This window comes from Homalodisca vitripennis, chromosome 1 (genome assembly GCF_021130785.1).
Source record: "Homalodisca vitripennis isolate AUS2020 chromosome 1, UT_GWSS_2.1, whole genome shotgun sequence".
NCBI classification, from domain to species: Eukaryota; Metazoa; Arthropoda; class Insecta; order Hemiptera; family Cicadellidae; genus Homalodisca; species Homalodisca vitripennis.
Genome location: NC_060207.1, coordinates 39,052,585 through 39,080,272, shown reverse-complemented (window position 1 = coordinate 39,080,272; position 27,688 = coordinate 39,052,585). Strand labels below are relative to the sequence as shown.

Genomic DNA, 27,688 nt, shown 5'->3' with positions numbered 1-27,688 from the left:
CTATAAATTTATATTTTTGTGTTCTTTTTACTGGTGTGGTTGGTATAATCCTAAAGTACCGATTTGTATAGTCTCAAATATTGATTTGTGAATATAGTGTAACATTACATGCAACGTCCATGCAACTTACAAAAACTGTGCCCGTGTCACATTTAGTGAAAAAAAATCACAGCTGGACTTCTATATAAGGTAGGCTTTTGAAATTTTTGACGTGACAACGTCTTAAATTAGGTTGCGGCTCGGAGTCACTCATGAAAAAGTGTAACGCCCGGTAACGTTACGATGCCCGTCCAGTGGGTCCGCCGCACGGGATCCGCACGGGATAAAGCAGATACCTGTGGGTCCGCCGCACGGGATAAAGCAGATAACTATGTTTATTCGTGAAAATGTGGAGTGCTTAGATTCGTCATTTACAACAACTACAACAATAAAGGTAAATAATTGTACACTGATATTTCATTTTCGTAAACTATGATTGATTGATTAATTGTTAGATTGACACAAAAGTTGAGAAACTGAGTTTATAGGTTATGTCATACTATTGACAAATGTTGATAGTGTTAAGTAAATTATTAGTTTAAATCACTCTGCAATCAATCGTAATTCAGTCGATTGAGAAGAAACAGCGCGTATTGCTAGTCAAACATTTAAAATAACAAATTATAACCTCTAACCTGTCATAACAGTGCGACGAAACAAACGAACTAAACCGACCAATCACCACGCGCGGAGTTAGAATTTAACTGTGTTTAGCAAGAATTTTTTAATTCGGTTAAGGGATAGATATAGATTACTGGGATATAACAGGAAATCAGCCTAAATGTTTTTTGAAACCATTTATTTATGCTAAAAAAAAAATTTTTTTGAAAATTTTAATTTTTTTTTCTAAATTTTTATTTTTTTTAAGTTTAAATTACATTTATGCAACTACAATTTACCAACTGAACAAGAGAATTTTATAAGCAAAACAATGGTAAAGAAATCATCAATATCAGTCATAAAATAAAAAAGTTATAACACATTTTGTGAAAGCTTGCAAAACTGCTGAAAATGCCCTTGGCGTTTCTGGGTAGTACTTTTAGAAAGTAGGCTGGCGTGCAAAGGCGTGCTCTTTCCCTGCACTTTTTTTAGAGCTTCTGTGTATCTCATTTTATTTTCCTCAGACCTGGTGCTTTTCCACAAGCTACAGCAATCAATAATTTCATTTTCCAATCTTATTATATCATTGTTTATCCACTTTATTTTTTGATTTTTCTATCAATGACTTCTTTTATTGGACAGGAGATATTGTAGTGATACAAAAAAGTGTCAACAAAAGATTCATAATTTTTGTTTACATCTGTCTCCCTGTCAAAATCAATCCAACTGTCCTTTTTTAGTCTGACTTTTAGTTCCATAAATTGTTTTGATCAAGCTTCCTAATAGTCTTTCTAATTTTTTTTTATGGTTGAGACAAACGTAATTCAAACTATGAGTCACTGTTTGTTTAAATGTATTTAGTCCCATTAATATAATCACATTACAAGCAACCACAAGGGCCGAGTAATTAGACTTTCCCCAAGCCTGCCTTTAGGCAACAAAGATTATAAAAAAAAAAACATCTCTCGTTCACGTTATTGAATGTTGATAGTTGAGGTTATGTATGTTGTGTTGACTGTTACATTGAATTCTACTTCGTGAATGTGATTGTTATATTAATGTGATTGATACTGAAAAATATATGTCATCTTAGTAAAATAAATTCAATTAAAATAATTTATGACAATGCGATTAAAGATCTTGTATAGTTTTTGTAATAAGATTATATACCGTTCATCTATACTTTCAGTTAGGCCAAATTTGATTACTAATATACCGAATAGGTTGCTGGCATCTAATGGTATGTACATTGAATATTTTTAATATTAATGTAGGCCTAGTTATATTTATTACATTGCTTGTAAATAGCCTATAGACACGGGATTCTCACTAAAACGATAAAGGCAGAATACAAGTACACCTGGTTTTCATATTGCTTAGTACAATCATTACGATACTTTGTATATCGTATAAAAGAACTATCACATTATTCACATATTTAAAATACTAAATTAAAGTCACATGTTTCAAATTAATAGAAATAGTTTAAACAATTACGTAATGTTATAAATAATAAAGGAACCATAACCATTAGTGAAAAGACATTAAGGCAAGTAACAGGAAATAGGCATTCAAATAGTAAAGGAAACGTAACAACAAAACAAACTTCTTGAAACCGAGAAAGACACAGTATATCATCTTTTAGTGTTATTTTGTTCAGTTTTCTAAAGTTAACTAGAGTAGAATGTTGATTACCCGAAACAATTGGTGCAGGGGAGTTTTCGGGGTAGGGTACGATAAGCGGACCCGGTTTTTTATATTGAAGAATATAATAATCGATTCCTAATATTTGCATCTTGAATCCTAGGCTATCAATTGATATAAAAGTATCTATAGTCCTAAATAACAATCATATGTTCTAAATTAAAATATGAGTATATATAGGAATATAGGAAAAACTCATAAATAGTTAAGAAATGACATAAATAATAAACGAACCAGAACGAGATCGATCAAACAGGAAAACTTATAAATAATTATGAGTCACAATTCATATGGTTTATGTCATAATTATTGAATTGTTTATAATTAAACACACGTAATCATATATTATTACGTCTAAGTATAATAATAATAATAATCATTATTGCTATATATACACGTAATCATATTATTAATACGATTACGTGTATTATTTGAATGTGTTTATAGCTGTTGATATATAGATTAAGTTAATTAATTGTTCAAAATAGTTAATCAGTATCGATTGATTATGTCAATGGTTATGATTAAGTAATATCGTTTGCCAATTTCAATATAAAAAACCGGGTCCGCTTATCGTACCCTACTCGTTTTCGGATAATCTGACATCACTGTAAAAAGTATAGTCTAGTTTTTTTGTTGAGGGTAGAAAAATGGGTGGGACATAAAAAAACACGCTTTTAGACTAGAACACACAATAGCACCTTTTAATATCACACGAAAGTATAAAATATTTTGTGAAGGTAAAATATAAAGTAGGGATTGTACAAATAGTAAATACAATTTTGGCTCAGTGACTTAGATATCGTAGAAACACTACAAAATTTACTTGAAATAAGATAAAATAGGAACAATTCAAAATTAGATACATATGATAAAACAGTACAAAATTAACCTAAAAGAAAAAGTTGAATATGTTCGTTTGCTTAAGCCTTGACATGCGTTTTTTTCTGCTAAGTCTCATAGGCTTCTTAAAGACAGCAGCTGCATAGCATCACATCCATCTTGCTGTTCCAACCTAAATGCCAGTCTCAAAGCACTGGAAGGCTTATTCATTGGTTAGACCTTTTTCAACCGAGATGTTGTCATCATCTTGATCATCGTCTTCATCAATTTCATCTTTAGGCTCTTGTGCTATTAAGTCATCATCTGTCAACAGTTCATAGCCAGGATCATCCTCATCACACTAGCAATTCATGAATTTTTTCTTGGTCACATTCTACAAATCCTGAAGACTTTCAACCATTTCTGAAACAAAGGTGTCATTTCTTGGTTCTTCAGGAATGGGCCTAGTTTCAGAGTCAAATGTTGGGCAAAGCATGTTCCAGGCTTTTTTTAAGGGTAGTCTCTTTAACATTAGTCTACGCTTCTGGAGCCATATAAACAGCATCCTTTAAGTTGTGTAGTTTTCAAGGATTCTTTGATTTTCTCCCTGGTCAGTTAGTACACTATGAAGCAATGCTTTTCGATAGTAATGCTTGATGGCCTCAATCACTCCCCGGTCCCTGAGTTGAAGGACTGAGGTAACATTCGGTGGCAAAAAAATCACCTTTAACCTTCCATCTTCTCTCTCAAGTGAAAGGTTTGAGGGATGGCTCGAAGCATTATCAATTACCAATAGCACATTTTGAGTATCCCCAGTATTCATCTGATGTTTTTTAACCTCTGGGATGAATACACTGTTATAGGCTATCACTCATTTATTATTTTAGTATCCATCCATGAGTTTTTTTGGTTTTTGTTGATAAGCGGACATTGTTTTATTCCTTTAAAACATTGTGGATTTATAGATTTTCCAATGACTGGTTTTCGGCTGTTTTCATAATAGTCCTATGCAAGCTGCCATTTTTACTGTCAAGTACATATGCAAACTACACACAAACTTTGTGATAAATTCACTATTCTATTTTATATAAGTTATTGTTGAATTTCCAACGTCAAACTTCCGAACTAAGCTTGATCTACTTGCGCCTTTTTTAATCGATCTAGAATTTTAAGTTTATCAGATAATCTGAGAACATGTTTACATTTTGCCGGCATTGTTAGAAATCATGCAGCACAACGAACAATAGCACACAGGTTAAACAACACTAATTCCTGTGAACAAAAGTGAGGTTCGGTGGGCGTAGAACAGTACTGTACGTAACAATATTCTATAGTGGAATGGTGGACCGTATCGATTGTGTGCAGTGCTACACCATATACACTCCTGCCAGCTGATTCCATTATTACTGTGTTTTCTTTTTAACCAATCCAGCCCTATCCAACTCATCCACTCTTGCTGGTTTTTAATGTCGCCTGAGGACCTGATCCGCAGGTGGCTCTGCGTATTAAGTGGCTTGGTAATGTAGATTATATAGATTCTACTAATCATATTGCTGATATATCATGCTATTTTTATTGATATAATATAATTATTTATCAATGAATAAGAACTTTTCAATGATTTTTGACAATATAACTCATGTCAACAATGCGAAGGAACTAGTGGTAGGCATGCACAAGAGCACACAGCACCATGTAGGATCCGGCGACAATAAGAGCCTTCATAATCATAATATACGACCCATGTCAGATAGGGCTGACCAATTGTAAAATTTCGGTGGGATTTGGCTTTCGGTTTACTGAAGTTTCAGATGACCGACTGTTGGATAATCAACATTATTGTATCTTTTTTTTATTTAAACAAAGTTACTTATAGATCAAATTGTGTTTAGAATATGAAAATGTGTATACAGTTGTTACAGATGATTTTGTTATTGTTCAAATTAATTACTATTGGTTGATTATATATCAATGTGTATAATTATTAAATATAGTTTGATAATTTCAATATAAATAACCGGGTCTGCTTATCTTATAAGAATAAGAATATATTTATTCATAAAAGTGTTACGTACATATTTTTAAACAAGTTACAAGCATTTTAAACTAATAACTTAAGAATCACTTTAACAATATTTAGCACTTAACACACATTTTAATATACCACTTGCATGATGACTCTTATATCAAAATGAACTAAAAGTAAAGATATTTTAACCAAGGTTAAAAGTCCACTCACCACTCAGAATATTCCTGACTGTGTCAACTGTAATTTTTTACCCAGGAATTTTTCAATTTTAGTAAAGAAACTATTAAAAAGCACTGCAAAATTGACAATAACCCAAATTTTATACAATACCCATTTAAAATCAACAAACTATGGGACTAAGGTGAATTGAGCTATCCCCAGGGGTTTGGGCGATTAACCCTTATCTGCATAATATGTCAAACTGATTATGTTATAGGTATTTCAAATTAAAGTGTAGTTCAGTTGTTTTATGGCTGCAGTATAATAATTGGCCACCACCCCAATCGATATTCATGATTATCTTAACTACTGAAACCAAAATGTCAAACTGAATATTAAGTTATAGGTATTTCAAATTACGGTGTAGTTTAGCTGTTTTTATACCTAAAAAAAGTAATAATATATTGATGAATAATGGTTACAGTACAATAAGTGGACCTAGTTTTTATAAAGATTGGTATAATCATCCATATTTAATGTTTATATATTGAATACGAGTTTATAAATCATATAATATTAATTGTTTATATCTATAGTCATAATAACAATCATATTTGAAATTAATATAATACACATAATGACAATTTCATAAATAATAAAGCAGCTATAACGATCAAAAAAACAATTAGAACTGGAAATAGGAAAAACTTGAAAATAATAAGGAAATAATATAACAAACATTTATAGGTCAATCCATGTCAAATCAACCAGGTCATGAAACCCATGTTCTGACAATGTTATGACATTTTTTTATGTGTTCTATTTGCCATTCTCATCATTCATATAACATATCAGTTTGATATCTGAAATACTTTTAGGGTTATGAATTTTCAAAGTTTAATAAAATACATGTTTCTGTTGTTTCTTTTATTTAGTAAAACAATTATAACTGTCAATTTTCATGTATCACAATGAGATTTTCACTATAATGTTCACAAAATTATGCAGAATAAGCAAAAAATATATTTCTCATCTTATATTTATAATGTTGCTGAATATATTAACTGAAACCTAAAAATTTTGATTTTTCAAAAAATTACATACAATTTTAAAAAATAGTTAAAAGTAAAAGGCACTATAGAAACCTAAGTGTTACTTTTGTATTTATGTTTTTCTTCTTCTTCTTCTTCTTCTTCTATGGGGTGGTCTATTGCCATACACGTAAGCCTCAAGGGCCTCTTGCGCACCCCGGAAGCACACCATGAGGCCAACCAGTCTATGGTTTCAGCAGTTCTACAAACCACCGAAAGCAACCGATAAGGTCCTCTTGAGGAAATTCACCACCCTTGTCCAAACTACCAAATATAGCGTACCGCTCCCTTGCTATTGCAGGGCACTCAAAGAGCAGGTGTTCAGCAGTTTCCTCCTGCTCATTACACATTTGACAGAGTGGATCCTCCCGAAGAACACCAACTGTAGAAAGGCGACTGTAGAACCATTCTACGCATTCTCAGACCTGGATGCAAGGAATTCCATTGCTTTCCTTTCAGTATACTCACTCATGAAGTAGAGACTAGGGTTAAAAACTTGTATTTTTCTTTTTTGTGAAGTGGTAACATTAAGTTTTTCTTTTATCAATTATATTAATCTGTCCATATGTTTTACTTTCTCTTCATTTTCTTTTGTTAACATAAGGCAAGAGCATTCATCTGCTGGGGTAAATTCTTTTTCTACTACCTTGCTAACTTTTGATTTTATTCTACTAGTTACTAACTCAAGCTTTCTCTTTGCATAACTTGATTTGCTATGTGGTGCTATGCCGTACAGTTTAAATGGAGATTCCCTTACAATTTCATGGGATAAATTCAGCTCTTCCAGTGGTTGTTGTTTCGAAACAGATTGTTCTAAATTGCTTATTTCTTCATTATCCCTTGTAATTTCTTCATTTTCACTTTCATCATCCAACATGTGTGTTAACTTTTTGTCTACTGACATCACACATTTTGTGTCCAGAGACTGATTTTACACAATTTTCTAAACTGTTGTTTTTTTGGGAGAGATCCAAACTAATTATTACTCTCAAAGACTTTGAAAATTGTTCTTGTGTGATTGCAATGGATGCATACTGAACTTTTAGTATGTTTCATACTTATTCAAGAAACATGTTCTGTGATGTTTACAGATAGAAGTCGATTGTTCTAAACTTACCCCACTTCTCGGACTTGATATATTAGCGCCTGATTGTTCCAACAATGTAACACTGACCAGATTTTTTCGATGTATGTAAGTCAACGTGTGGCATTCAGTTCCAATTACTTGTCCAACACTACATTGTTCAGATTTATTTGCAGATATTTTAATGATTAAATTTCACTAACTTTCATTGAGAACTAATTATAAAATGCATCTCATTAAAATATCTTATTCATTAAGGTAAAAAGAATTAACTAGATGTATTAATTGAAGCACAACACTTAAAACACTATAAATTTAAATAATTATTTTTCATTTCAATTTAAAATAAATAGCAATTACATACTAATATTTGTTGTGAGAATGAATGTATGGCACTCTATGTATTCGCTTTTGGGACAACTCATTTTTCATGCTAAACATTGTCCATAACTCTTCCTACATTGTGTAGTTTGTTACAGTAAATTTTACTGATTAAAATGTTAATTAATTTTAATTAGTTGTGAAAGCCTGTTGCGTCAAGGTTGTAAATTCTGAGGGTAGATTTGTTTTACAATTTACAGCACTTATTTTGTTCTTCTACAATGTTTTAGGCAGTTTCAAGGATGACGACCTTCTGATGTTCTTTAAAGATGAAGTTCAAACTATACTCAAGAGTTTAACTGGATTTAACATGGAGAAAGTATTTATCAGTAGAAAATTAGGTGAAGAACTGGAACCACCTAAATATAAGTTCATGACAACAGAACAAGTGGAGAAGGTGAGTTTCATATAACTTTCTGAAATAAACAGTTAATATTTTATATTGCTTGAACAGAAGTCTACAGGGCCTCCTCCTGCTCCCGTTATAGTTTGTACTGCTAATTCTGTTTGATAAGAATTTCTGAGACATGAGTGGATTTCCCTATAACATTATACCATACGTTAAATGACTGGAAATACCAACAAAATAAACAGTTCTTAAAAAACTGTGTTTGAATTAGGAATTTAATTTTATGTAATAAATACAAAACTCTTGACAACTTAAGATTTACTTCATTTACATGTGGAGTCCAAGTTAATTTTGTATCCAGATGAATTTCAAATTGTTTGACTGAAGATAGGTAATTTTCCATATTACTGAAGTTCAAAGTAATCTGTTTTTTTTTGTTACTCTTTTATGTTAATTTATTTGTATGGAGCCTAGATCTCCAGAATCTAGATTGTAGACAGATGTTAAGTAGTGTCATCAGCATAAATCACAGATTGTACAGATCACTATGGTTGATATTTCACCAGTAGCATGGATGTGAGCAATTCCTTGATTAAGCTTATTCTTTCTTTGTTCAGAATTGCACATCTAAGTATAATATCGTTGTAAAAAATGAAACAGAGTTTAAAACTCAATTTATTTATTATAGTATCAGTGGAGGATATAAACAACCAGCAAACCTAAGCACAAGGCAGCAACACAAAAGTTTCAAAACGATACTGTATTTATTTCGGGTTAAACTTTTTTTTCAAGAAATGTTTTTAAAGTTATCCATGAAGGATACAGGATTTTTCTGGACATTTGCCATGGTTCATTGATGCAAAAAAACCTAACACAACACTAATTATTAAAACTGAACTACAGAATACAGGTCACAATAGGTCTGCAATAGCTGACCAACCAACTGACCAGAGGCCAATAGTAAATAGCAATCGTCACGGCAAAAACAAGATGGCGGCAAGGAGTGGGGCTTTTTACTATTGGTTCATACTAGATGAACTACATAAAACCATATTGTGACTCCGCATTGGTTTATTACAAATATCTAATCTGTTTGATACTTTTGGTTTTCTTTTTAATTAATTTTTCAGAATTGGTAACCAAAGCATATGTTTTTAACGTGGTTGTAATGTTATACTTTCTACCTACTTTTCTGATTTTATCCGATAATCCTAGCACATAAGGGATTGACATAAACAAAATTTTATCACTATTCGGATTTACTGACTCAGAAATTATTCTTCTGGTTCGTTTGCACCTATTTATTACTGATTGAGGGTATTCATTGCGTCAAACATCCAATTGAACTTTCTTAAATTCCTCTTTTAATCCGACTTTATTTGAGCATTAGTGTTAAGACATTAAAACACAGACAAAGACATGAAGACGTTAAAACATTAGTACATACACACACCTCCAAAAAAGAATCTTGTTTTGGACTTTCACTTCCATTGTGAGGCAAATGGAAGAAGAAATACTATTAATGTGATTCAAAAACTTATTCAATTCTGTGTCTCCATGAGGAAAAACAACAAAGGTATCATCCAAATATCTCCACCAAATCTTTGATTTTAGGCGTTTTAAAATAGTTTTGTCACAAAAACTCGTTTATATTAACTGTATGAATGTTTGTAACAGTCACTGTGTAATAAATAAATACTGTATATTTGTTGGATTACGTATGTATATAACAATGCTGTTTTAAATCTCCAATTAAATTTTGCAGGCCATAGAGAAGTCCAAGAAAGAGGCTGAAGAACTTTTGCAGATGCCTCCTGTTGTCCCAGTGAGAAAGGAAATTGACGTCGTTCTCTCTAAAGATCCAGAACTAATTGGTCACAGTGAATCTAAATTTGTGTTTACTGACATATCCTTTGGTAAAACTGACCGGGTAAATACAATAATTTTAAAGGTAGATGTAGAATGTAGAATTTGAATAAAAAAAATTAACTACTATATATAGTTTAATACGAGGGGTATCCAAAAAGTAAGTTTCCCTGTTCTGTAAAAAGACGCGTACGTAACACAGCGTGCAGCTGTGGGTGGGATATGTAGCGCGGTTCGGTTGGCAACAGGTGTGCCGGTCACTGGCCCATTGTCACGCTTCTCAGTCAGTTGCTGCCCAAACATCATGGAGACTCCACTGCGTTCTGCCGCCAGTTGCGAAGTCCGTAGTGTTATTCGTTTCTTGACCGCCAAAAACGAAACTGCCGTTGAAATTCATCGTCAGTTGTGTCAAGTGTATGGTGAACATGTTATGTCCGTTCAGATGGTCCGTCGTTGGCGTGCAATGTTTTTGGAAGGAAGAGAAAATGTTCATGACGATGAGCGTAGTGGCCGACCGGCCAATTCTAGGCAACCTGTCATTAATGCTGTACGAGCAGTTATTGACAATGATAAGCGAGTGACTCTCGATGAAATTATGGATAAACTGCCGTCAAGTGTTGAAGTTAGCCAGTCATCTGTGCACAATATCATGACAGAAGATCTTCAGCTTGTAAAAGTGTGTGCAAGATGGGTGCCTCGCTTATTGAGCAATGCCCATAAACAACAACGAATGGCTGCTGCCCAGTCTTTCTTGCGATTGTTTGACGATGAAGATGAAAACCTTTTCAGTAGAATAGTCACTGGTGATGAAACATGGATTCACCACTCAACTCCAGAGACCAAACGCCAGAGTATGGTGTGGCAAAAAAAGGAGAGGCAGCTCCTCAAAAAGCCAAAGTTTTTGAGTCGGCAGGAAAGGTAATGGCTACAGTTTTTTGGGACTGCCGTGGAGTGTTATTGATTGACTATCTTCCTCGTGGCGAAACCATAAATGCAGAAAGGTATTGTGAAGTTCTCACCAGACTTCGGCGGGCAATACAGAATAAACGGCGCGGACTTTTGTCGCGCACAGTTCTGCTTATTCAAGATAACGCCCGACCACACGCTGCTCGTGCAACAATGGAACTTTTGAGGAAATTTAAGTGGGATGTTTTTGGTCATCCTCCATACTCACCAGATTTTCATCTGTTTCCGGAGCTGAAAAGACACCTTGGCGGTCGGCGATTTACCAACAGCGATGACCTTCAAAATGAGGTGGATACTTGGCTTAAAAATTTGGCGGGTGAATTTTGTGATGCTGGAATAAAAAAACTACTTCCTAGATACCAAGAGTGCTTAGAAAGGGATGGTAACTATGTAGAAAAATAAGGTATGATGTAAAAAGTTGAATAAATGTGTTTCAGTTATTTTTTGAGTCTTTTTAACTTTTTCATAATTAATATAAACTTACTTTTTGGATACCCCTTGTATATAGTAGTTTTATGTGTATATGTGTATATATATAATTCCAATAAACATTGAATCGCAAAAAGTACTTGCTCCGCCGGGAGTCAAACCTGTATCTCTCACTTGCCGGGTGAATATGCTACCATTACACCACAGAGCGCTCACTTTTTCCGATTAAATTATGTTGTATTTGGCCGTATCTGTCACATATGCGTTTAAATAAGCAAACTAACATATGATCGGAAGACCAAATACCTGTCAAACGACTTTTATTTACATTAAATTGTATAAATGGCAATTGCCTTATTTAATTCCAATAAACATTGAATCGCAAAAAGTACTTGCTCCGCCGGGAGTCGAACCCGGATCTCTCACTTGCCGGGTGAATGTGCTACCCCAGAATTATTTATTATTATTTATTGGAATTAAATAAGGCAATTGCCATTTATACAATTTAATGTAAATAAAAGTCGAACAAATTTAAAGATCAAATAAAATACTAATAAAATTACCAAAATTTTGTGAATGAAATTTCACTAGATATTGGAAAAGTAAGATCACAAATGGTCAATAATTAATTATTGTCCAATGACAAAACGTTCATCTATTTGTAATTGCCATGCTGATATAGATTGATTGAAACAGTTGAAAAGGACTATTATGAAGGGATCAAACCTAGTTTTTTAATACACCATTTCCTATTAATATTGTACAAGTATAATACAAGTCTATGTTGGATGTATTGTTAGAATGTACATAAATACATGCAAAGGGTGATCATGGTATCACTCCTGCTAATTTGTAAATGGTTTCAGATAGAAAACGAAATTTTGGAGTGTTTCTAGTTCAATATTGTATACATTGTGACATGTTACGATTTTTCTGCATTGTGTCCCAACTTAAGCAATTTCAAATTGTAACCTATACTTGATGACACAATAAAAATGAATGATGAAAATAAGGTTTTTCGTACAAAGCAAATTTCTGTTTTTGTTGTTAAGGTATTTTTATTCAAAAGTTTAAATTGAAACCATTAAAAAATGTCTTTAATTTTTAATCAATTAGGAATAATAATAATAATGGTTTACTAAATGCTCAGTTTTGAAACCACTTTCAATGTAAAAAATAGATAGGGTTCATGGCTAGTGTATAAATATTCTGGTTCATGCTGTTTTGAAACATTACTAATACAATAAAATTTTTGAAATATTTTAGCCTTGTTATGGAGAGCCACCCTGTCAACTGATTACTTTGTAACATTTGTTGACTGTAGATGGATGGCTCTCCAAAGTAAGGCTGAAATAGTTGAGGAATTTAATTGAGTTTGCAATGTTTGACACAGTGTGAATACTAATTTAGATGATTGTAAACTGAATTTTGTCTCCTAGTGGTACATTTTATTTTAAATTCTAGGAAGGCAACAGGAGCGTCTTAGAAAATACATTAGAAATCCCTCTCCTGATCATCGCTTTTGTGCCATGTTTTCATAAAAACCACTACATTTGCTAGCTTAAAAAAGGGTTTTCTTAATCGCAAGAAAATTAATTGCATCTCAAATTTTAATATCCGTTGGTTGGTTTAAACTTTTTACTCCTTTTGGAGGTTTATACCTGTATTTTTGTTTACATTATTACAAAGCTGGGTATTTAGCAGGTAACATTTTATCCTTTAGGGATGTTTAAAATAGATGTATAAATTTTACATGGGTTAAGTTTTAATTTCAACCTAAAATATCTTGGAAACAAAAAACAGAGTCAATCGAATTACGTAAATTGATTGGTATAAAAGTGTTTGTAAAACTAGTAAAAAATAACTTGGATGTGTTTTACTCTCTAGACAAGAACGATCGTTGTCAGAGATTTGGATGGAACACTCCGTAAAGCATACTGGTCAGAAAGAAGAAATGCCAATCAAACATACTTTCCTCGACCTGGGAGACAGTTCAAGGTGCCAAAAATGTTTCAGCCAGAATACCTCCAGGTAATATTTTTTAATAATTATAAATTTGAATGTATAAAATTAAAACTGTTTGGTAGGATCTATATGTTTTGTGGTACAGTAAGGTTCATCACAATAAACATTAACAACTTACAAAAAATAATATATGTTTGTTTAGTCTTAGGGTCTTTGACTTTGGAATTAACATGGTTTCGTAATCGAAGTTAATTAGATAATTGTATAATGTGACAGTAAAGATAAAACTGACACGAACAAACTGCCTGATAAAAGTACCTAATTTGCCATTGTATGTTTTATTTTTGAAAGTAAGTCTTTGTTGAGAGTTAGTATAAAACTACTTACAAGGAGTGATAAAAAAAATACGGTGAATGAAGTTTTATATTGGCATCTGCTGACACTACATCCATATGATGTAATTTACCTAGTAGTGTGATCTGTTGAGACAGCCAGCGACACACTGGAGCATGTCAGTTGACTGCCAGAGCCACTGGAGTGAGGCCGTGTATATTATGTCTGTCGTGCATAATGGATTTCAAATAACGCATTCATTAAGTTTTGTTTTGAGTTGCAAAAAAATGCCAAAGAAGTTAATGAAATGTTGAAATCTGTGTATGATGATAATGTGGAAACTCTAAAGACTGTATACAAGTGGTATGACAGATTTAAAAGCGCAAATGAGACGGTTAAGACTAACAGCGTTCGGGACATTATTAACCTCAAAAACAAATGAAAATGTGCAAAAAGTAGAAACTATGTGAATGACTAACAATGAAGTAGTTCAAGAAGGTGAATGACTATTTGAGAACAATCAGTAGATCTTAACATCTCACACGGTTCCTTTAATAGCATTTTAACCAATAATTTGCAAGTGAGACGAGTAAGTGCAAAATTGGTTCCTACACTTTAATTTGAGTGATGAACAGAAGGAAAATTGTGTGTCAGTTTGCACAGAGTTGAAGGATCATCTTCAAGCAGATCCGGAGTTCATGGCCAAAATTTTAACTGGCGTTGAAAGTTGGGTCAAAGGATATGACCCTGAGACCAAAATACAGAGTTCCCAATGGAAAACCAGTGCATCTCCTCGTTCTAAAAAGGCTCTAAAAAGGCGTCACTCAAAATTGAACATAAGGGTCATCTCATTGTTTTTTTTTTTGATAGTGATGTCATAGTGTGATCAGAGTTTCTTTCAAGGGAACAACTGTGAACGAAAAAGTTTATAAGGGTATATTGCAACGTTTGCGAAACGACATACAAAGAAAGAGACCAGAAATATGTGCGAATGGCTTTTTTCTTCATTACAACAATGCACCTTGTCAACCTCGCTTCTCATTCGCATGCTTTTAGCAAAAGAAAATGTTCCTTTCTGTCCAAATCTGCCATACACACCCAATTTATCACCATGTGACTTCTGGCTCTTCTCAAAAATTACAACTGTGCTTAAAGGAAAACGTTTTGACACCATTGCTGACATTGAGAAGGCTACGACCAAGGAGCTAAAAGCCCTTCCGTAAGAAGCCTTCCAGAAATATTTCAAGTCATGGATTAAATGTTGGAAGAAGTGCATTGCTAGACAAGAACAGTACTTTGAAGGAGATTAAATAGGATTCAATGCAAGTTTATTACTTTTTGAAATAAATAATTATTCATCGTATGATCACACTTCGTATTCAGTCTTCCTTTCTAGTTTATGTTAATAAGGGTTTTAATACAGGGAGCTTGGAGAAACTCTCTTGTCTTCTGGGTTTTTGTTGATGTTCTTGATATGTGTATTGAGAAATTCTTCAAAAGTCTCCCCACCATTCTTCTTGTTAGTGGGAGTGATGTGAGGTTGCTTATTGAAAACTCCCTTCAGCATCATTGGTTACCTTTTGTAAATGCCCAATTCTGGTAGTTGGGCTAATAATTGGACATTCATAGTTCTTTCCTTCAGTTGATGTAGCTAACCCTTTTTTGTTGTTACTGTAATGTAATGAAAAGCAATATATGACAATTAAACATTATAGGTATTAATATTATCAATTATATTGGTTCGTGTATTTATACGGCTTCACTCAAATTTTTTGAAATGATTGCAGCCCATACTGGAGAGAGGAGACTACATATTTATTCTGGACCGTGCTTGTGTAGAGTTTGATGCAGATGACCCTGAGTACCACCGGGTGACTCAAGCAACTTACAAGGCGGTAGACGAGAAACAAGCCTACGGATCTTTGAGGTTCACTCGACACTTTGGTCCAATGGTCTTCTACCTTGTCTTGAATAAAAGCATTGATAATATGCTTCTGGAAAATCTTAAAATCGACAGGTAAACCTATAAATAACCTGTTATTTGTTTAATATTTGTACAGCAGTTTAAATTTGTATGTGTAGCGAGTTAGTTTGTAATTTATTTCATCTTTGAGCACCAGAAAAAATAAAAAAAGTAGAATAATGCTTTTTGTCTCAATATACATATATATTAACCCTTATAATGTCACAGACTTTTTTTTTATAGACCTACAGAAGGCATATGATAAGGTACTGAGAGAAAAGGATATGGGAGAGTATGAGAAAGAGAGGATTGCATGAGGGAATAGTAGAAAGAATAAAGAACCTGTACGGCATATGTAAAAAACAGGGTAAGAATTGAAGAAAAATATACGGAAACTTTTAAAACAGAGAGAGGAGTAAGGCAGGGAAGCATATTGTCACCTTTCCTTTTCAATATTATAATGGATGAAATTATTCTAGAAGTACAAGGAAAACAGAGGAGCAGAAGAACTTAAGACAATAGCATATGCGGATGACATAATGATATGGGAAAATAGGGAAGAAGAGTTAGAACGAGAGTTGAACAAATGGGCAAAAGTGGCGAAGAAATATGGTTTAGAGATGAACATACAAAAATGTAAAGTAATGAAAATAGAGAGAAGGGAAGGAAATAACAAAGACGTGTTAGTTGAAGGAAGAAGACTTGAAAAGGTGAAGGAATTCTGTTATTTAGGAAGTATCATAACAGATAGGGGCACAATAAGAGAAGAGATAGGAAACAGAATATGGAAGAGTGGAAAGTTTTTTCAATATGGTAAAAGAAGATTGTGTGGAGTTGGAACATTGGGAAAGAATCAAAAGTATGATGTATAAATCTTATTTCCAACCAATTTTATTATATGGAGCAGAGACGTGGACGTGGACTAAAAATGATTTAAGCAGATTGCAAGCTGCAGAAATGAGATTTTTAAGAGGGATAGAGAAGACTACAAGAAGAGATAGAATAAGGAACGAAATAACCAGAGAAAGATTGAAAGTAGTTTCACTGCAAGAGACAATGGAAGGAAGAAGAATACAGTGGATGGGGTATGTGAAGAGGATGGGAGATAATAGAATGCCTAGAATAGCACTGGAGAAGGAGGAAGGAGGAAGAAGACCAAGAGGAAGGGACCGAGAGGAAGATGGGAGGACCAAGTGTGGAAAGACATAGAGAGAAGGGGACTACAGAAAATACAGTGGAGGAAGAGGAGACCTGGAATGATAGACAAAAGTGGAGGAGGCTGTGTATGACGACCCGTGATAACGGAAACGTCTGATGATGATGATGAATGTCACAGACGCTGTATGGCGCATAGACAAACTATCTCCAAACGGCAAAGACGCGGTACGGCGCATCGACACAAAACTGCGTCTATAGTAAATTTAAGTTCCTTTTAAATCCGATCAATGTCACTAAACGGTATGCGTCAACCATGTGTGTGGGTTATTGACCTATATGTCAAGCGTCAAATATAGCTGTCGCGTTACATTGTTTGAAACAATAGACGCGGTGTCTAGACACTCTCACCGCCACACGGCACAGACGCCGTACAGCGCGCGCGGCTTTTGTTTGCGGTTTGGCTTCAGGTAGTGCGTGTCTAACCATCGCTGAGTCGGTTTCCTTCGTCGTGTTTTCTGTTTATATATGGTTTTTATTTATTTGTTTAAAGTATTGATATCTTAGTTTTAGTATTCATTTAGTGTTTTTAGTGTCATTTTTAGTGTTTAGTGTCACCTATTTAGTGTTCAGGTACTTTGGGATTATACCGACCACACCAGTATGAAGAACACAAAAATATAAATTTATAGCTAAACAAACATGATAGAATGAAAAAAACAACCTCTTTAATTACAAAAATTACAAACTTACAAGCATTTCCAGGCATTGTGATCGGTATTGTTGTCGCTGTTTATCTTATCTTTCTCGAGAATCCCGATTACGACAGGCCATGCGGCATCACATGATTTGCGCGGTACATAATTGCCTTTCCATTACAATTCAATTTATATTTCTGATCAGATCCTCGAGAATTTGATATTTTACTGATAGGTACTATCTCGAGGGATGTTTTTCTTTCGTTGACATCAGCGAGAAGGCATGGCACTCACATTTTGGGTGGCGGAGTATGATCAAGAATAAAAACAAGTTTTGAGTGTTTTTTCAATAAAGAGTTTAGTTTTAGTTTGATCATGTTTGTTTTTATTGAATTTTTGTGTTTGGAGAAATGTAGAGGTAAAACACGGAAGTACAACAAAAGCGACGCACCACTGAACGGGCGGCGAGACTCTGCAATCACGTTATCTACTAGACCGCTCGACTTTGACCTCTGTCTGAGGATGGGGAGGGGTTTGCGATAAGACAATTCCTGTTTTATATTGACGAAATATTGTTCTACGCTAATCTAGTAATCAGTAGAAGCAAAATGTCAAATAACGATTCATGATGTCTGGGTGTGGTCGGTATAATCCCAAAGTACCGTGTTCATTATTAGTGATAAATAACATGTCTCGTAACATTGACAATCCTGAGTACAGTGACTTTATAATTTTAAAATTTTTACTTTTTTATACTTACCATAATTATAGAAAGTAAAAATAAAAATGAACTTTACACATTAAAAAAATTTTTTTTTAAATATTGTGCCGTTTGCTGGAAGTCGTGAAAAGATATACTGACGTTATAAGGGTTAATAAAAATGTTACCTGGTGATAGTCGCATGATAAAGCGTTGAACTTTGATACTTATATAATACAGGATGATACCCTGTCTGTGAATAGAGCACTGTATGAAATTACAGTCTGCCTTGTACTAAGTTTTATGCTTTCTTGGATCCCAAGTCGGATCTGCATAAGATATATAAGGGTGAAAACAACCATAATAAGCCTTTGAAGGAATATAAATGTTTATTTGTGATAGTATGCTAATTAGACAACTTTAAAATAATACGGTTTGAAAAGTTCTGTTTTTGGATAATTCACAGTAGTTGAGAGACCTATATCTATGAAGTGCTCCTCGTTAACCACATCGATGGCAGTAGGTAGATCTGAAAAATGTCCATACGTTTGTTCCTTGTTGTTGAAAATTATTGTAACGTTTGATAGAATATCAAACAGTGTTTTATAGACATACTCTCTCTAAAGCTGTGTGGTTATACATTAGAGTAATGCATCCATGCTAAATCTCTTAGATGGGCTCCAACTTAGTGCATGTCGCAAGTCTTTTTAAACAATCCGTGAAAAAGTAAGTTTTATACATACATATATATATATATATATATATATATATATATAAATATATATATATACAATATATATATATATTGTACCACATCATGTTTTTCTCATGAAATGTAGTTTTAGAAGCAGTTACTATAATTTATAAATGTTATGTTTTACTATACGTTGTCTTGAGACGAATGATAACCAGGAAAATGTTAACTTTTACCACTTTTTAGCAGTAAAAAAAGCTTGTAAGAAAATTCCAAGTAACGAAAATGAGTAGAATATTATGCAGAAAAAATTATGTGCTTAGTTTTTCAGTACAAGTAAAATTGGAATTTCTACAATATGTTTTGTATCAAAAACGCATAAGATACAAAAATTGTAAACAATAGGCTAATTTTTTAGGAAACTAATTAAGTAATAGAAAATAAGTAGAAAATCAAAATACCATGAGTAATAAATTAAAGATAACGTAATACGCCTGAGTTAAATGTATTGTTTACAAATTTTAAAGGAAGATAACCATGGATAATGTTTTCAAATTTGAAGTTTTCTATTCCAAACTTCCTGTGAAGGACACACTTCAGCTAATCAGTTTGTTTTAACATTGTACTGAACAAATGTAATTATTGGTCTTTATTTATAAGCAACAAGGAAAAGATGTGTATTTGCAAATATTTTTCATGTTTTGTTGATAGTATTAGCTTACTTGTCAACATGAATAGATTAGAGCAATACATTTAGACGTGTAGATGTGATATAGTTTACATTATTATGATTTATATTTGAAGGTGTAGTACTTGTAAATAAAATAGTAACAGCAGTTAGCCTTTAATTTCACACAAATTGTTATTTTAAATGGTTGAACCACACTTATTCTAAATTTTAAATCAATTTTATATAAATAGTGGTAACAAACACTCAGGCATTACTTTGGGGTATTGTTTTTTAGGTCAAAGCAAACTAAGTTTTTTATACAAAGATGGGTCAAAATGCTTAGTTGACTGTTTGTTTCCCCGTGTGTTTGTATATTATTTTTTATTTAAGAAATTAATAAAGATGAAATATTCAAATTTTGTACATTTATGGTTCTTACTGTCTCTAATCAGTAGACAAATTAATGTTTGATTATTTATTATATGTGTAAAAATGGTGGATAGTAGAAATTTTTATAGTTGTAATACATAAAAACTAAAGATTAAGAACAATTCAAGCATTAAAAGATGCTAAATTTAACTACAAATATGATTATATCATATAATGAAAATTGGTCAGTAAGTAATGTAGATATATACATGACATAATTTTCGTGGATTTGCTGATGATTATCCTACTTATGTTGAGTGCTCACAGTGGTTTTTACATAAGGATAGAAACAATCCTGCATTTCTTTCCAACATGCTCTTCACAGATGAAGCTACTTTCAATTGGAAGGGTGTTGTAATTCCCAACACTTATATGCAACTTATAATTATTAATTAACATGCAACTTTTGTAATACTACATCAACATAAGTATTTAATAAATACAACAGTTTTAAAAACATATTCTGAAAATCAGTGGATTGGCCGTGGTGGTCCAATAAATTGATCCCCTGACCTCAGCCCATTAGACTTGTTTCTGGGGTCATATGAAAGACATTGTTGAAGCTCACCTGTTGAAAGTGAAATGTTTAGTTGATCCGATAGCTGAAGCTGGTGCTATGATCGCAGTCAATCCAATATTTTTTTTTTAAGTCCAGTGATCAACACTGGGTTGCTTAAGATTTTGCAACAAGAGAGGACATCATTTTTATTCCTTGATTGTTTTGTTTTGAAAGTAACTTTTTATAAGTAATAATATTTGCATGCAATAACAATTTAGTACTGTTTGTATGTCTGTTTCTAATTAAAAAGATAAAACTGTTTGTAAAAATAAACTAACTAGTTTGCATTTTTTTTTTACTTGTTTCTAAAACCACAAAACTGATGCTGCTGTGCATTACAACAGTTATAAGGTTATATCTACATTATTTACTGACCGAGTTTGATGATCTAGGTATCAAAATGTTTCTAAATAGACAATAGACAATAGACAAACTCTTTATTAACAAAACATCAAGAATTGCAATGGCGTCAAGTTTTACAAAGTTGGTTCTTTATCTGCCATCCTGTTCTTCTCCTTTCCAGTTCATGAACTCATCCATGGAGTAGAATGGTCGGCCGGCCAGCCATCTGGTTAGTTTGGTCTTCAATGTATTTCCTTGTAGCATTTTTATGTCCTCCGGAAGGTGGTTGAATAGTCTCCTGCCAATGTAGGATGGTTTCCTCGTAAACAGAGCAGTGCGGTGTTGTGGCAGGTGAAGCTTGGCGCGTGTTATAGTTGTGAAGGTTGTGGCCTCGTTGTAACTCCTCTTTGACAGCATGCATTATGACCTCTCTAATGTAAAGGCTAATGATCGTTAAGACACCTTCATGAATGAAGGCGTCTCTGCAGCTTTCCCTTGGACCGAGACCTGACATAATTCTGACTGCTCTTTTCTGTAACAGTAGGATTCTTTTTACGTTTCCTGCTGTTGTGCCTCCCCAGACCACGAGACCGTATCTCAGGTGTGACTCGATCAGAGCATAGTAGGCGATCCTTGTAGTTGCGTCATCACTGGCACTTTTTACTCTTTTTAAGATGTATAAACATGTGTTCAGTTTTTTTGAGAGTGTGTCAACGTGATTGTTCCATGATAGGTTGTTATCAATGGTCATCCCGAGGAATTTGGTTTGGCTTTCCATTGATACATCAGGCAGTGCGGGAACGTCCTCTCGTCTCCTTCCAAAAGCCAGTTGTTTGGTCTTTTCAGTGTTGACAACCAGATCGTTTTTCGTGGCAGTATTGGTATGCTAAGTTTAGCGTAGTATAGGAGTTTGACTGCCCATATTGTTAGGTGTTGACTCAGACATTAAAAGTGTGTTGTGTCGTCGGCGTACATCAGTTGCGCACAGTGTGTGCCTAAGTACTGCGGCATGTCATTAGTCATGAGGATGAATAGGACTGGTCCGAGCACTGAGCCCTGAGGCACGCCTCTCTTGACAGGCAGGGGGTTTGATCTCAGTGTTTGTGAGAGATTTTTGTGTCTGCATTGAATCTCAACTGTCTGGCTTCTCCCCTCCAGGTAGCTCTTGAACCACTCTTTAGCATGTCCTTTAATTCCAAGTTGTTCGAGTTTGTAGAGGATCAGCTCGTGCCCCAGGCAGTCAAATGCCTTGCTGAAGTCCAGCATGATACTTGTGACTATGTTTTTTTCTCTTCTAGATTGTCGATGATAAATTCTGCAAGTTTAATAATGGCCGATGTTGTGGACCTTCCTTTAATAAAGCCGTGTTGATTGTCTGTTAAGAGGTGGTGTAGCTCACAGTGGTCCATTAGTCTTTTCAGAACTACTTTCTCGATCACCTTAGAGCATGTTGGGATCAGAGAAATGGGCCTGTAGTTAGTGGCTTCTGTGTGGCTTCCCACCTTTGAGCTTTGGGTATACTTTACTTTGTTTAAGGGCTGATGGAAAATGGCCATGAGCAAGGGATAGGTTTTATTATTTTAACTAGAGGTTGTATCAGTGGTTTACTGCAGTGTTTTAGCATTCTTGCTGAAATTTCATCAATCCCTGCTGAGGTTTTAGGTTTAAGACTCTTTATTATGGCCTCGACTTCATGTTCATTAGTGAGAGGCAGCTGGGTTAAATCGTGGTTTGTGGTTTGGGGTTGGCTTGCAGTCTGTTTTCCTATTCTTGGCTGGTGACTTAGGGTGTGATCTGCTATATTTGCAAAGTAATTCATTAATGTGGTTAGCTATTTGAAGAGGGTTGGTGATGACGTCTCCTCCAATGTTAAGTCGTGGTTGGGATAGTTATTAGAACATTTGATTCCTCTCTCACTATTTATAACCTGCCATAAGGCTTTTGATTTGTTTTCGGAGTTAGCTATGTGATTTGCTGCTGCTTGCCGTTTATTTAATTTTAGCCTGATATCATATTCTTTTTTGGCCTTGCTCATTTCATTTTTTATCTGTTTGTGCACCTGTGAGCTCGTACGTTCGGAGCCATGTCAGATATGTTGCTTTAAGACGATTGGTTTCCTCATCCATATATATTGGTGCCTTCCTTTTCTTTTGTCTCACGGTCTTCCTAGGCATATCATGTTCATGGTTCCGATAATGGTTGATAGAAAATTGTTGTAGGCTATTTCCGCTGAGTCCGAGTTAAGTACATTTTCCCAGTCTTCTTGCTCCAGCTGAACCTTCAGAAGATTTAGGTTTTCTTGATTTAGTATTCTGCAGATTGTCTTCTTTTGGGTTGGTACTGATGTTGCGTGGTTTATTTCGCAGAGTTGAGCAGTGTGGTCTGAGACTCCGGCATGAATTACAGTTGAGGTTTGTTTGTTCCTTGTGTAGGTTCGTGCAGATAAAGTCTATTGATGTGCTAGACGTGGGGGTGACCCGGGGTTGGGGGAGTGGCAGTCTTGAGATGTTGTGGCTGCTTAAAGTGTTATTTAGCATTTGGTTGTCCCTGTTTGTTGTCAAACCATCAACATTAATGTCCCCCCATTACTAGAAGTGGGTGATTTTCTGCTTTTGTCTCCTCAATTGCTGCCGAAAGTAGACTCAGTGCTTCTTCCAGCCGTCCTGCTGGAGTTCTATACACGCCAAGAATGTACTGTTGCCTTTTCCCCATGGTTAGTTTGATCATTGCCATTTCAAGTGTCAGTTCTTGGCTATGGCTATTGATATTTATAGCCTGTACTGATGTTTCCAGTTCATCTTTAACAAAAATGGCAATGCCTCCTTTTTTTGTGAGTCTTGCGACTGAAGTGTGTTGTTAAGCAATAGTTTGGCACTCTGGTGTTTTCTATTTGGTCCTTTTTTAGCCCGTGTTCACTAAGAATGATAATGTCTGGGTTTATTTCATCAAGTAGGTGGTTTAGCCTATTCGTTTTGTTGCTCATTTCTTGCATGTTTTGGTGCAGGATGGAGAGTTTATTTAAAGGATTTGTTAAACTTGAGGTGGCTGTTGGTTTTTTCTGTGTTTACTGCAACATTTTGATGGAGAACTGGAGGTGTTTTGTCTTTTAGTGGCTCTGGGTTTGCGGCTCCTTTTGAAGCTCTTGTCCTGTTTTTTCCCTGAACTTTATTAAACGGCATGCCTCTAAAAATGTTTGGCAGGGTCAAATTGGTTGGTTATTGGTTGTATTGAGGGATTATCATTCCTTAGTTTTTTATAGAGCTCAATGTGGTTGTTATAGAACTCTTCTATTGTTTTCATCTGCAGCACGTGGTATGGCTGTCATGGGTGGGCTGGCTGGATTTTACGAGTAGTTGGGGCCAGTAATTTTCCTTTTGATCTCTTTAGTGACGGTTTTACGGGTGGAGTTTGCATGTCCCTTCCAGTTTTGGAATAAATTAATCAGGTTTGTTTATTAAAGCCCATAATATTTGTTATTATTAGTTTTTACATTATTAAGGTTAAACAATTTAAACAATCTGTCATCTTGAAATATTTTAGGATAATCTAATATCAATTCTCCTCTTGATTTGAGGACTGTAAGAAAAATAATTATGCTAAATTTTAGTTTTTATTTTACTGGCTTATGAAATAAAACATGAATCTAAAAAAAATTGTGGTTGCCTGTAAAGTCGGTTTTACGGGCGAAGATTTTACGTGACAACGTCTTTTTCTCGGTAGAATATTTATTGATATGAATATTATTAAATTGCACAATAGGAACAAGGAATTGAATGAAAATAAGAATTGCACAAATTTTAACTATAGAAATATATTTTGTTTACTAAAACATTGTACATAATTTGAAATTAATTAAAAATTTTTATTGTAATGGTAAAGTTTGAATAAAACATTTACTAAAATTGGAATTTGAAATTCTTGCTAAACACAGTTTAAATTCTAACTCCGCGCGTGGTGATTGGTCGGTTTAGTTTGTTTGTTGGTCGCACTGTTTATGACAGGTTTAGAGGATATAATTTGTTATTTTAAATGTTTGACTAGCTATACGCGCTGTTTCTTCTCAATCGACTGAATTACGATTGATTGCAGAGTGATTTTAAACTAATAATTTACTTAACACTATCAACATTTGTCAATAGTATGACATAACCTATAAACTCAGTTTCTCAACTTTTGTGTCAATCTAACAATTAATCAATCAATCATAGTTTACGATAATGAAATATCAGTGTACAATTATTTACCTTTATTGTTGTAGTTGTTGTAAATGACGAATCTAAGCACTCCACATTTTCACGAATAAACATAGTTATCTGCTTTATCCCGTGCGGCGGACCCACTGGACGGGGCATCGTAACGTTACCGGGCGTTACACTTTTTCATGAGTGACTCCGAGCCGCAACCTAATTTAAGACGTTGTCACGTCAAAAAACACACATACACATAGATGGACGGTAAACTAAGCATTTCTGATTCATGTTTATATAACATTTTGTGTTTGCCTTGACCCTATGAACAAATTCCTGTAAAGTCACTGGAATTTGTAAACACTCTGTCTAATGTCAAAAGTGCACCAAGCAGATCAGGTGGAATGCCAGAAATTTTACCAGATGTTGATAGGATGAATATTTTGTATACTTTTGATGTGTCATTTACAGGTTGGATGATGCTGCAGCTTTAATTAGTCTCTATCATATCATCCATCCTTCAGCCAAATCAGCAGGAACCAAACTTACACTTGGCCAGGAAATTGCATTTGTTAAGGTAAATATGTATGTTGTAAGTTTTATTTTTCCAGTCTACATATTTATTAATATGAGCACAGATCACATTATTTTACTTTTTGTCTCAATATATATAGATATTAATTAAATGTTAGCTGGTGATAGTCGCATGGTATAAAGCGTTGAACTTTGATACTTTATATAATACAGGATCATACCCTGTCTGTGAATAGAGCACTGTAATGAAATTTCAAGTCTGCCTTGTACTAAGTTTTATGCTTTCTTGGATCTCAAGTCAGATCTGCATAAGGATACATAAGGGTGAAAACGACCATAATAAGCATTTAAAGGAATATAAATGTTTTTTTGTGATAGTATGCTAATTAGACAACTTTAAAATAATATGGTTTGAAAAGTTCTGTTTTTTGATAATTCACAGTAGTTGAGAGACCTATATCCATGAAGTGCTCCTCGTTAACCACATCGATGGCAGTAGGTAGATCTGAAAAATTGTCCATACGTTTGTTCCTTGTTGTTGACAGTTATTGTAACGTTTTGATATCAATATCAACAGCGTTTTATAGACATACTCCTCTAAAGCTGTGTGGTTATACATTAGAGTACTGCATCCGTGCTAAATCTCTTAGATGGGCTCCAACTTAGTGCATGTCGCAAGTCTTTTTAAAACAATCCGTGAAAAGTAAGTTTTATTACACACACACATATATATATATATATATATATATATATATATATATATATTGTACCAACATCATGTTTTTCTCATGAAATGTAGTTTTTAGAAGCAGTTACTATAATTTATAAACATGTTATGTTTTACTATACGTTGTCTTGAGACGAATGATAACCAGGAAAATGTTAACTTTTACCACTTTTTAGCAGTAAAAAAAGCTTGTAAGAAAAATTCCAAGTAACCAAAACGTGTAGAATATTATGCAGAAAAAAATTATGTGCTTAGTCTTTCAGTACAAGTTAAATTGGAATTTTCTACAATATGTTTTGTAACAAAAACGCATAAGATACAAAAATTGTAAATAGGCTAATTTTTTTTAGGAAACTAATTAGGTAATAGAAAATAAGTAGAAAATCAAAATACTATGAGTAATAAATTAAAGATAAACATAATATGCCTGAGTTAAATGTATTGTTTTTTTAAAAATTTTAAAGGAAGATAACCATGGATAATGTGTTCAAATTTGAAGTTTTCTATTCCAAACTTCCTGTGAAGGACACACTTCAGCTAATCAGTTTGTTTTAACAATGTACTGAACAAATGTAATGATTGGTCTTTATGTATAAGCAACAAGGAAAAAGATGTGTATTTGCAAATATTTTTCATGTTTTGTTGACAGGTATTAGCTTACTTGTCAAACATGAAATAGATTAGAGCAATACATTTAGACGTGTAGATGTGATATAGTTTACATTATTATGATTTATATTTGAAGGTGTAGTAGTTTTAGTTTAAATAAAATGAGTAACAGCAGTTAGCCTTTAATTTCACACAAACGAACAATTGTTACTTTAAATGGTTTGAACCACACTTATTCTAAATTTTAAATCAATTTTATATAAATAGTGGTAACAAACACTCAGGCAGTACTTTGGGTATTGTTTTTTAGGTCAAAAGCAAACTAAGTTTTTTATACAAAGATGGTCAAAATGCTTAGTTGACTGTTTGTTTTCCCTCCGTGTGTTTGTATATTATTTTTTATTTAAGAAATTAATAAAGATGAAATATTCAAAATTTTGTACAAGTATGGTTCTTACTATCTCTAATCAATAGACAAATTAATGTTTGATTATTTATTATGTGTCAAAATGGTGGATAGTAGAAATTTTTTATAGTTGTAATACATAAAAACTAAAGATTAAGAACAATTCAAGCATTAAAAAGATGCTAAATTTAACTACAA

At 33.7% G+C, this 27,688-nt stretch overlaps 1 protein-coding gene across 1 annotated transcript; it reads left to right on the top strand.

Moving 5' to 3' along the window:
• The first annotated feature begins 1,614 nt into the window (after positions 1–1,614).
• LOC124358837 (28S ribosomal protein S22, mitochondrial) lies at positions 1,615–27,159 on the top strand. Its single transcript, XM_046811109.1, has 7 exons — positions 1,615–1,879; positions 8,140–8,306; positions 10,024–10,188; positions 13,407–13,550; positions 15,605–15,834; positions 25,686–25,810; positions 27,125–27,159. Exons 1-7 carry the CDS (start codon positions 1,759–1,761, stop codon positions 27,157–27,159), a joined length of 987 nt encoding a protein of 328 aa, XP_046667065.1. The 5' UTR covers positions 1,615–1,758.
• The last annotated feature ends 529 nt before the right edge of the window (positions 27,160–27,688 follow it).

What these genes read in the sequence shown, in the direction of transcription:
- LOC124358837 (XM_046811109.1), top strand. Translation starts at nt 1,759, where the DNA reads ATGACAATGCGATTAAAGATCTTGTATAGTTTTTGTAATAAGATTATA. An exon ending in TAGGTTGCTGGCATCTAATG is followed by an intron (nt 1,880 to 8,139) that starts GTATGTACATTG and finishes ACAATGTTTTAG; the next exon opens with GCAGTTTCAAGGATGACGAC. An exon ending in CCTTTGGTAAAACTGACCGG is followed by an intron (nt 10,189 to 13,406) that starts GTAAATACAATA and finishes TTTACTCTCTAG; the next exon opens with ACAAGAACGATCGTTGTCAG.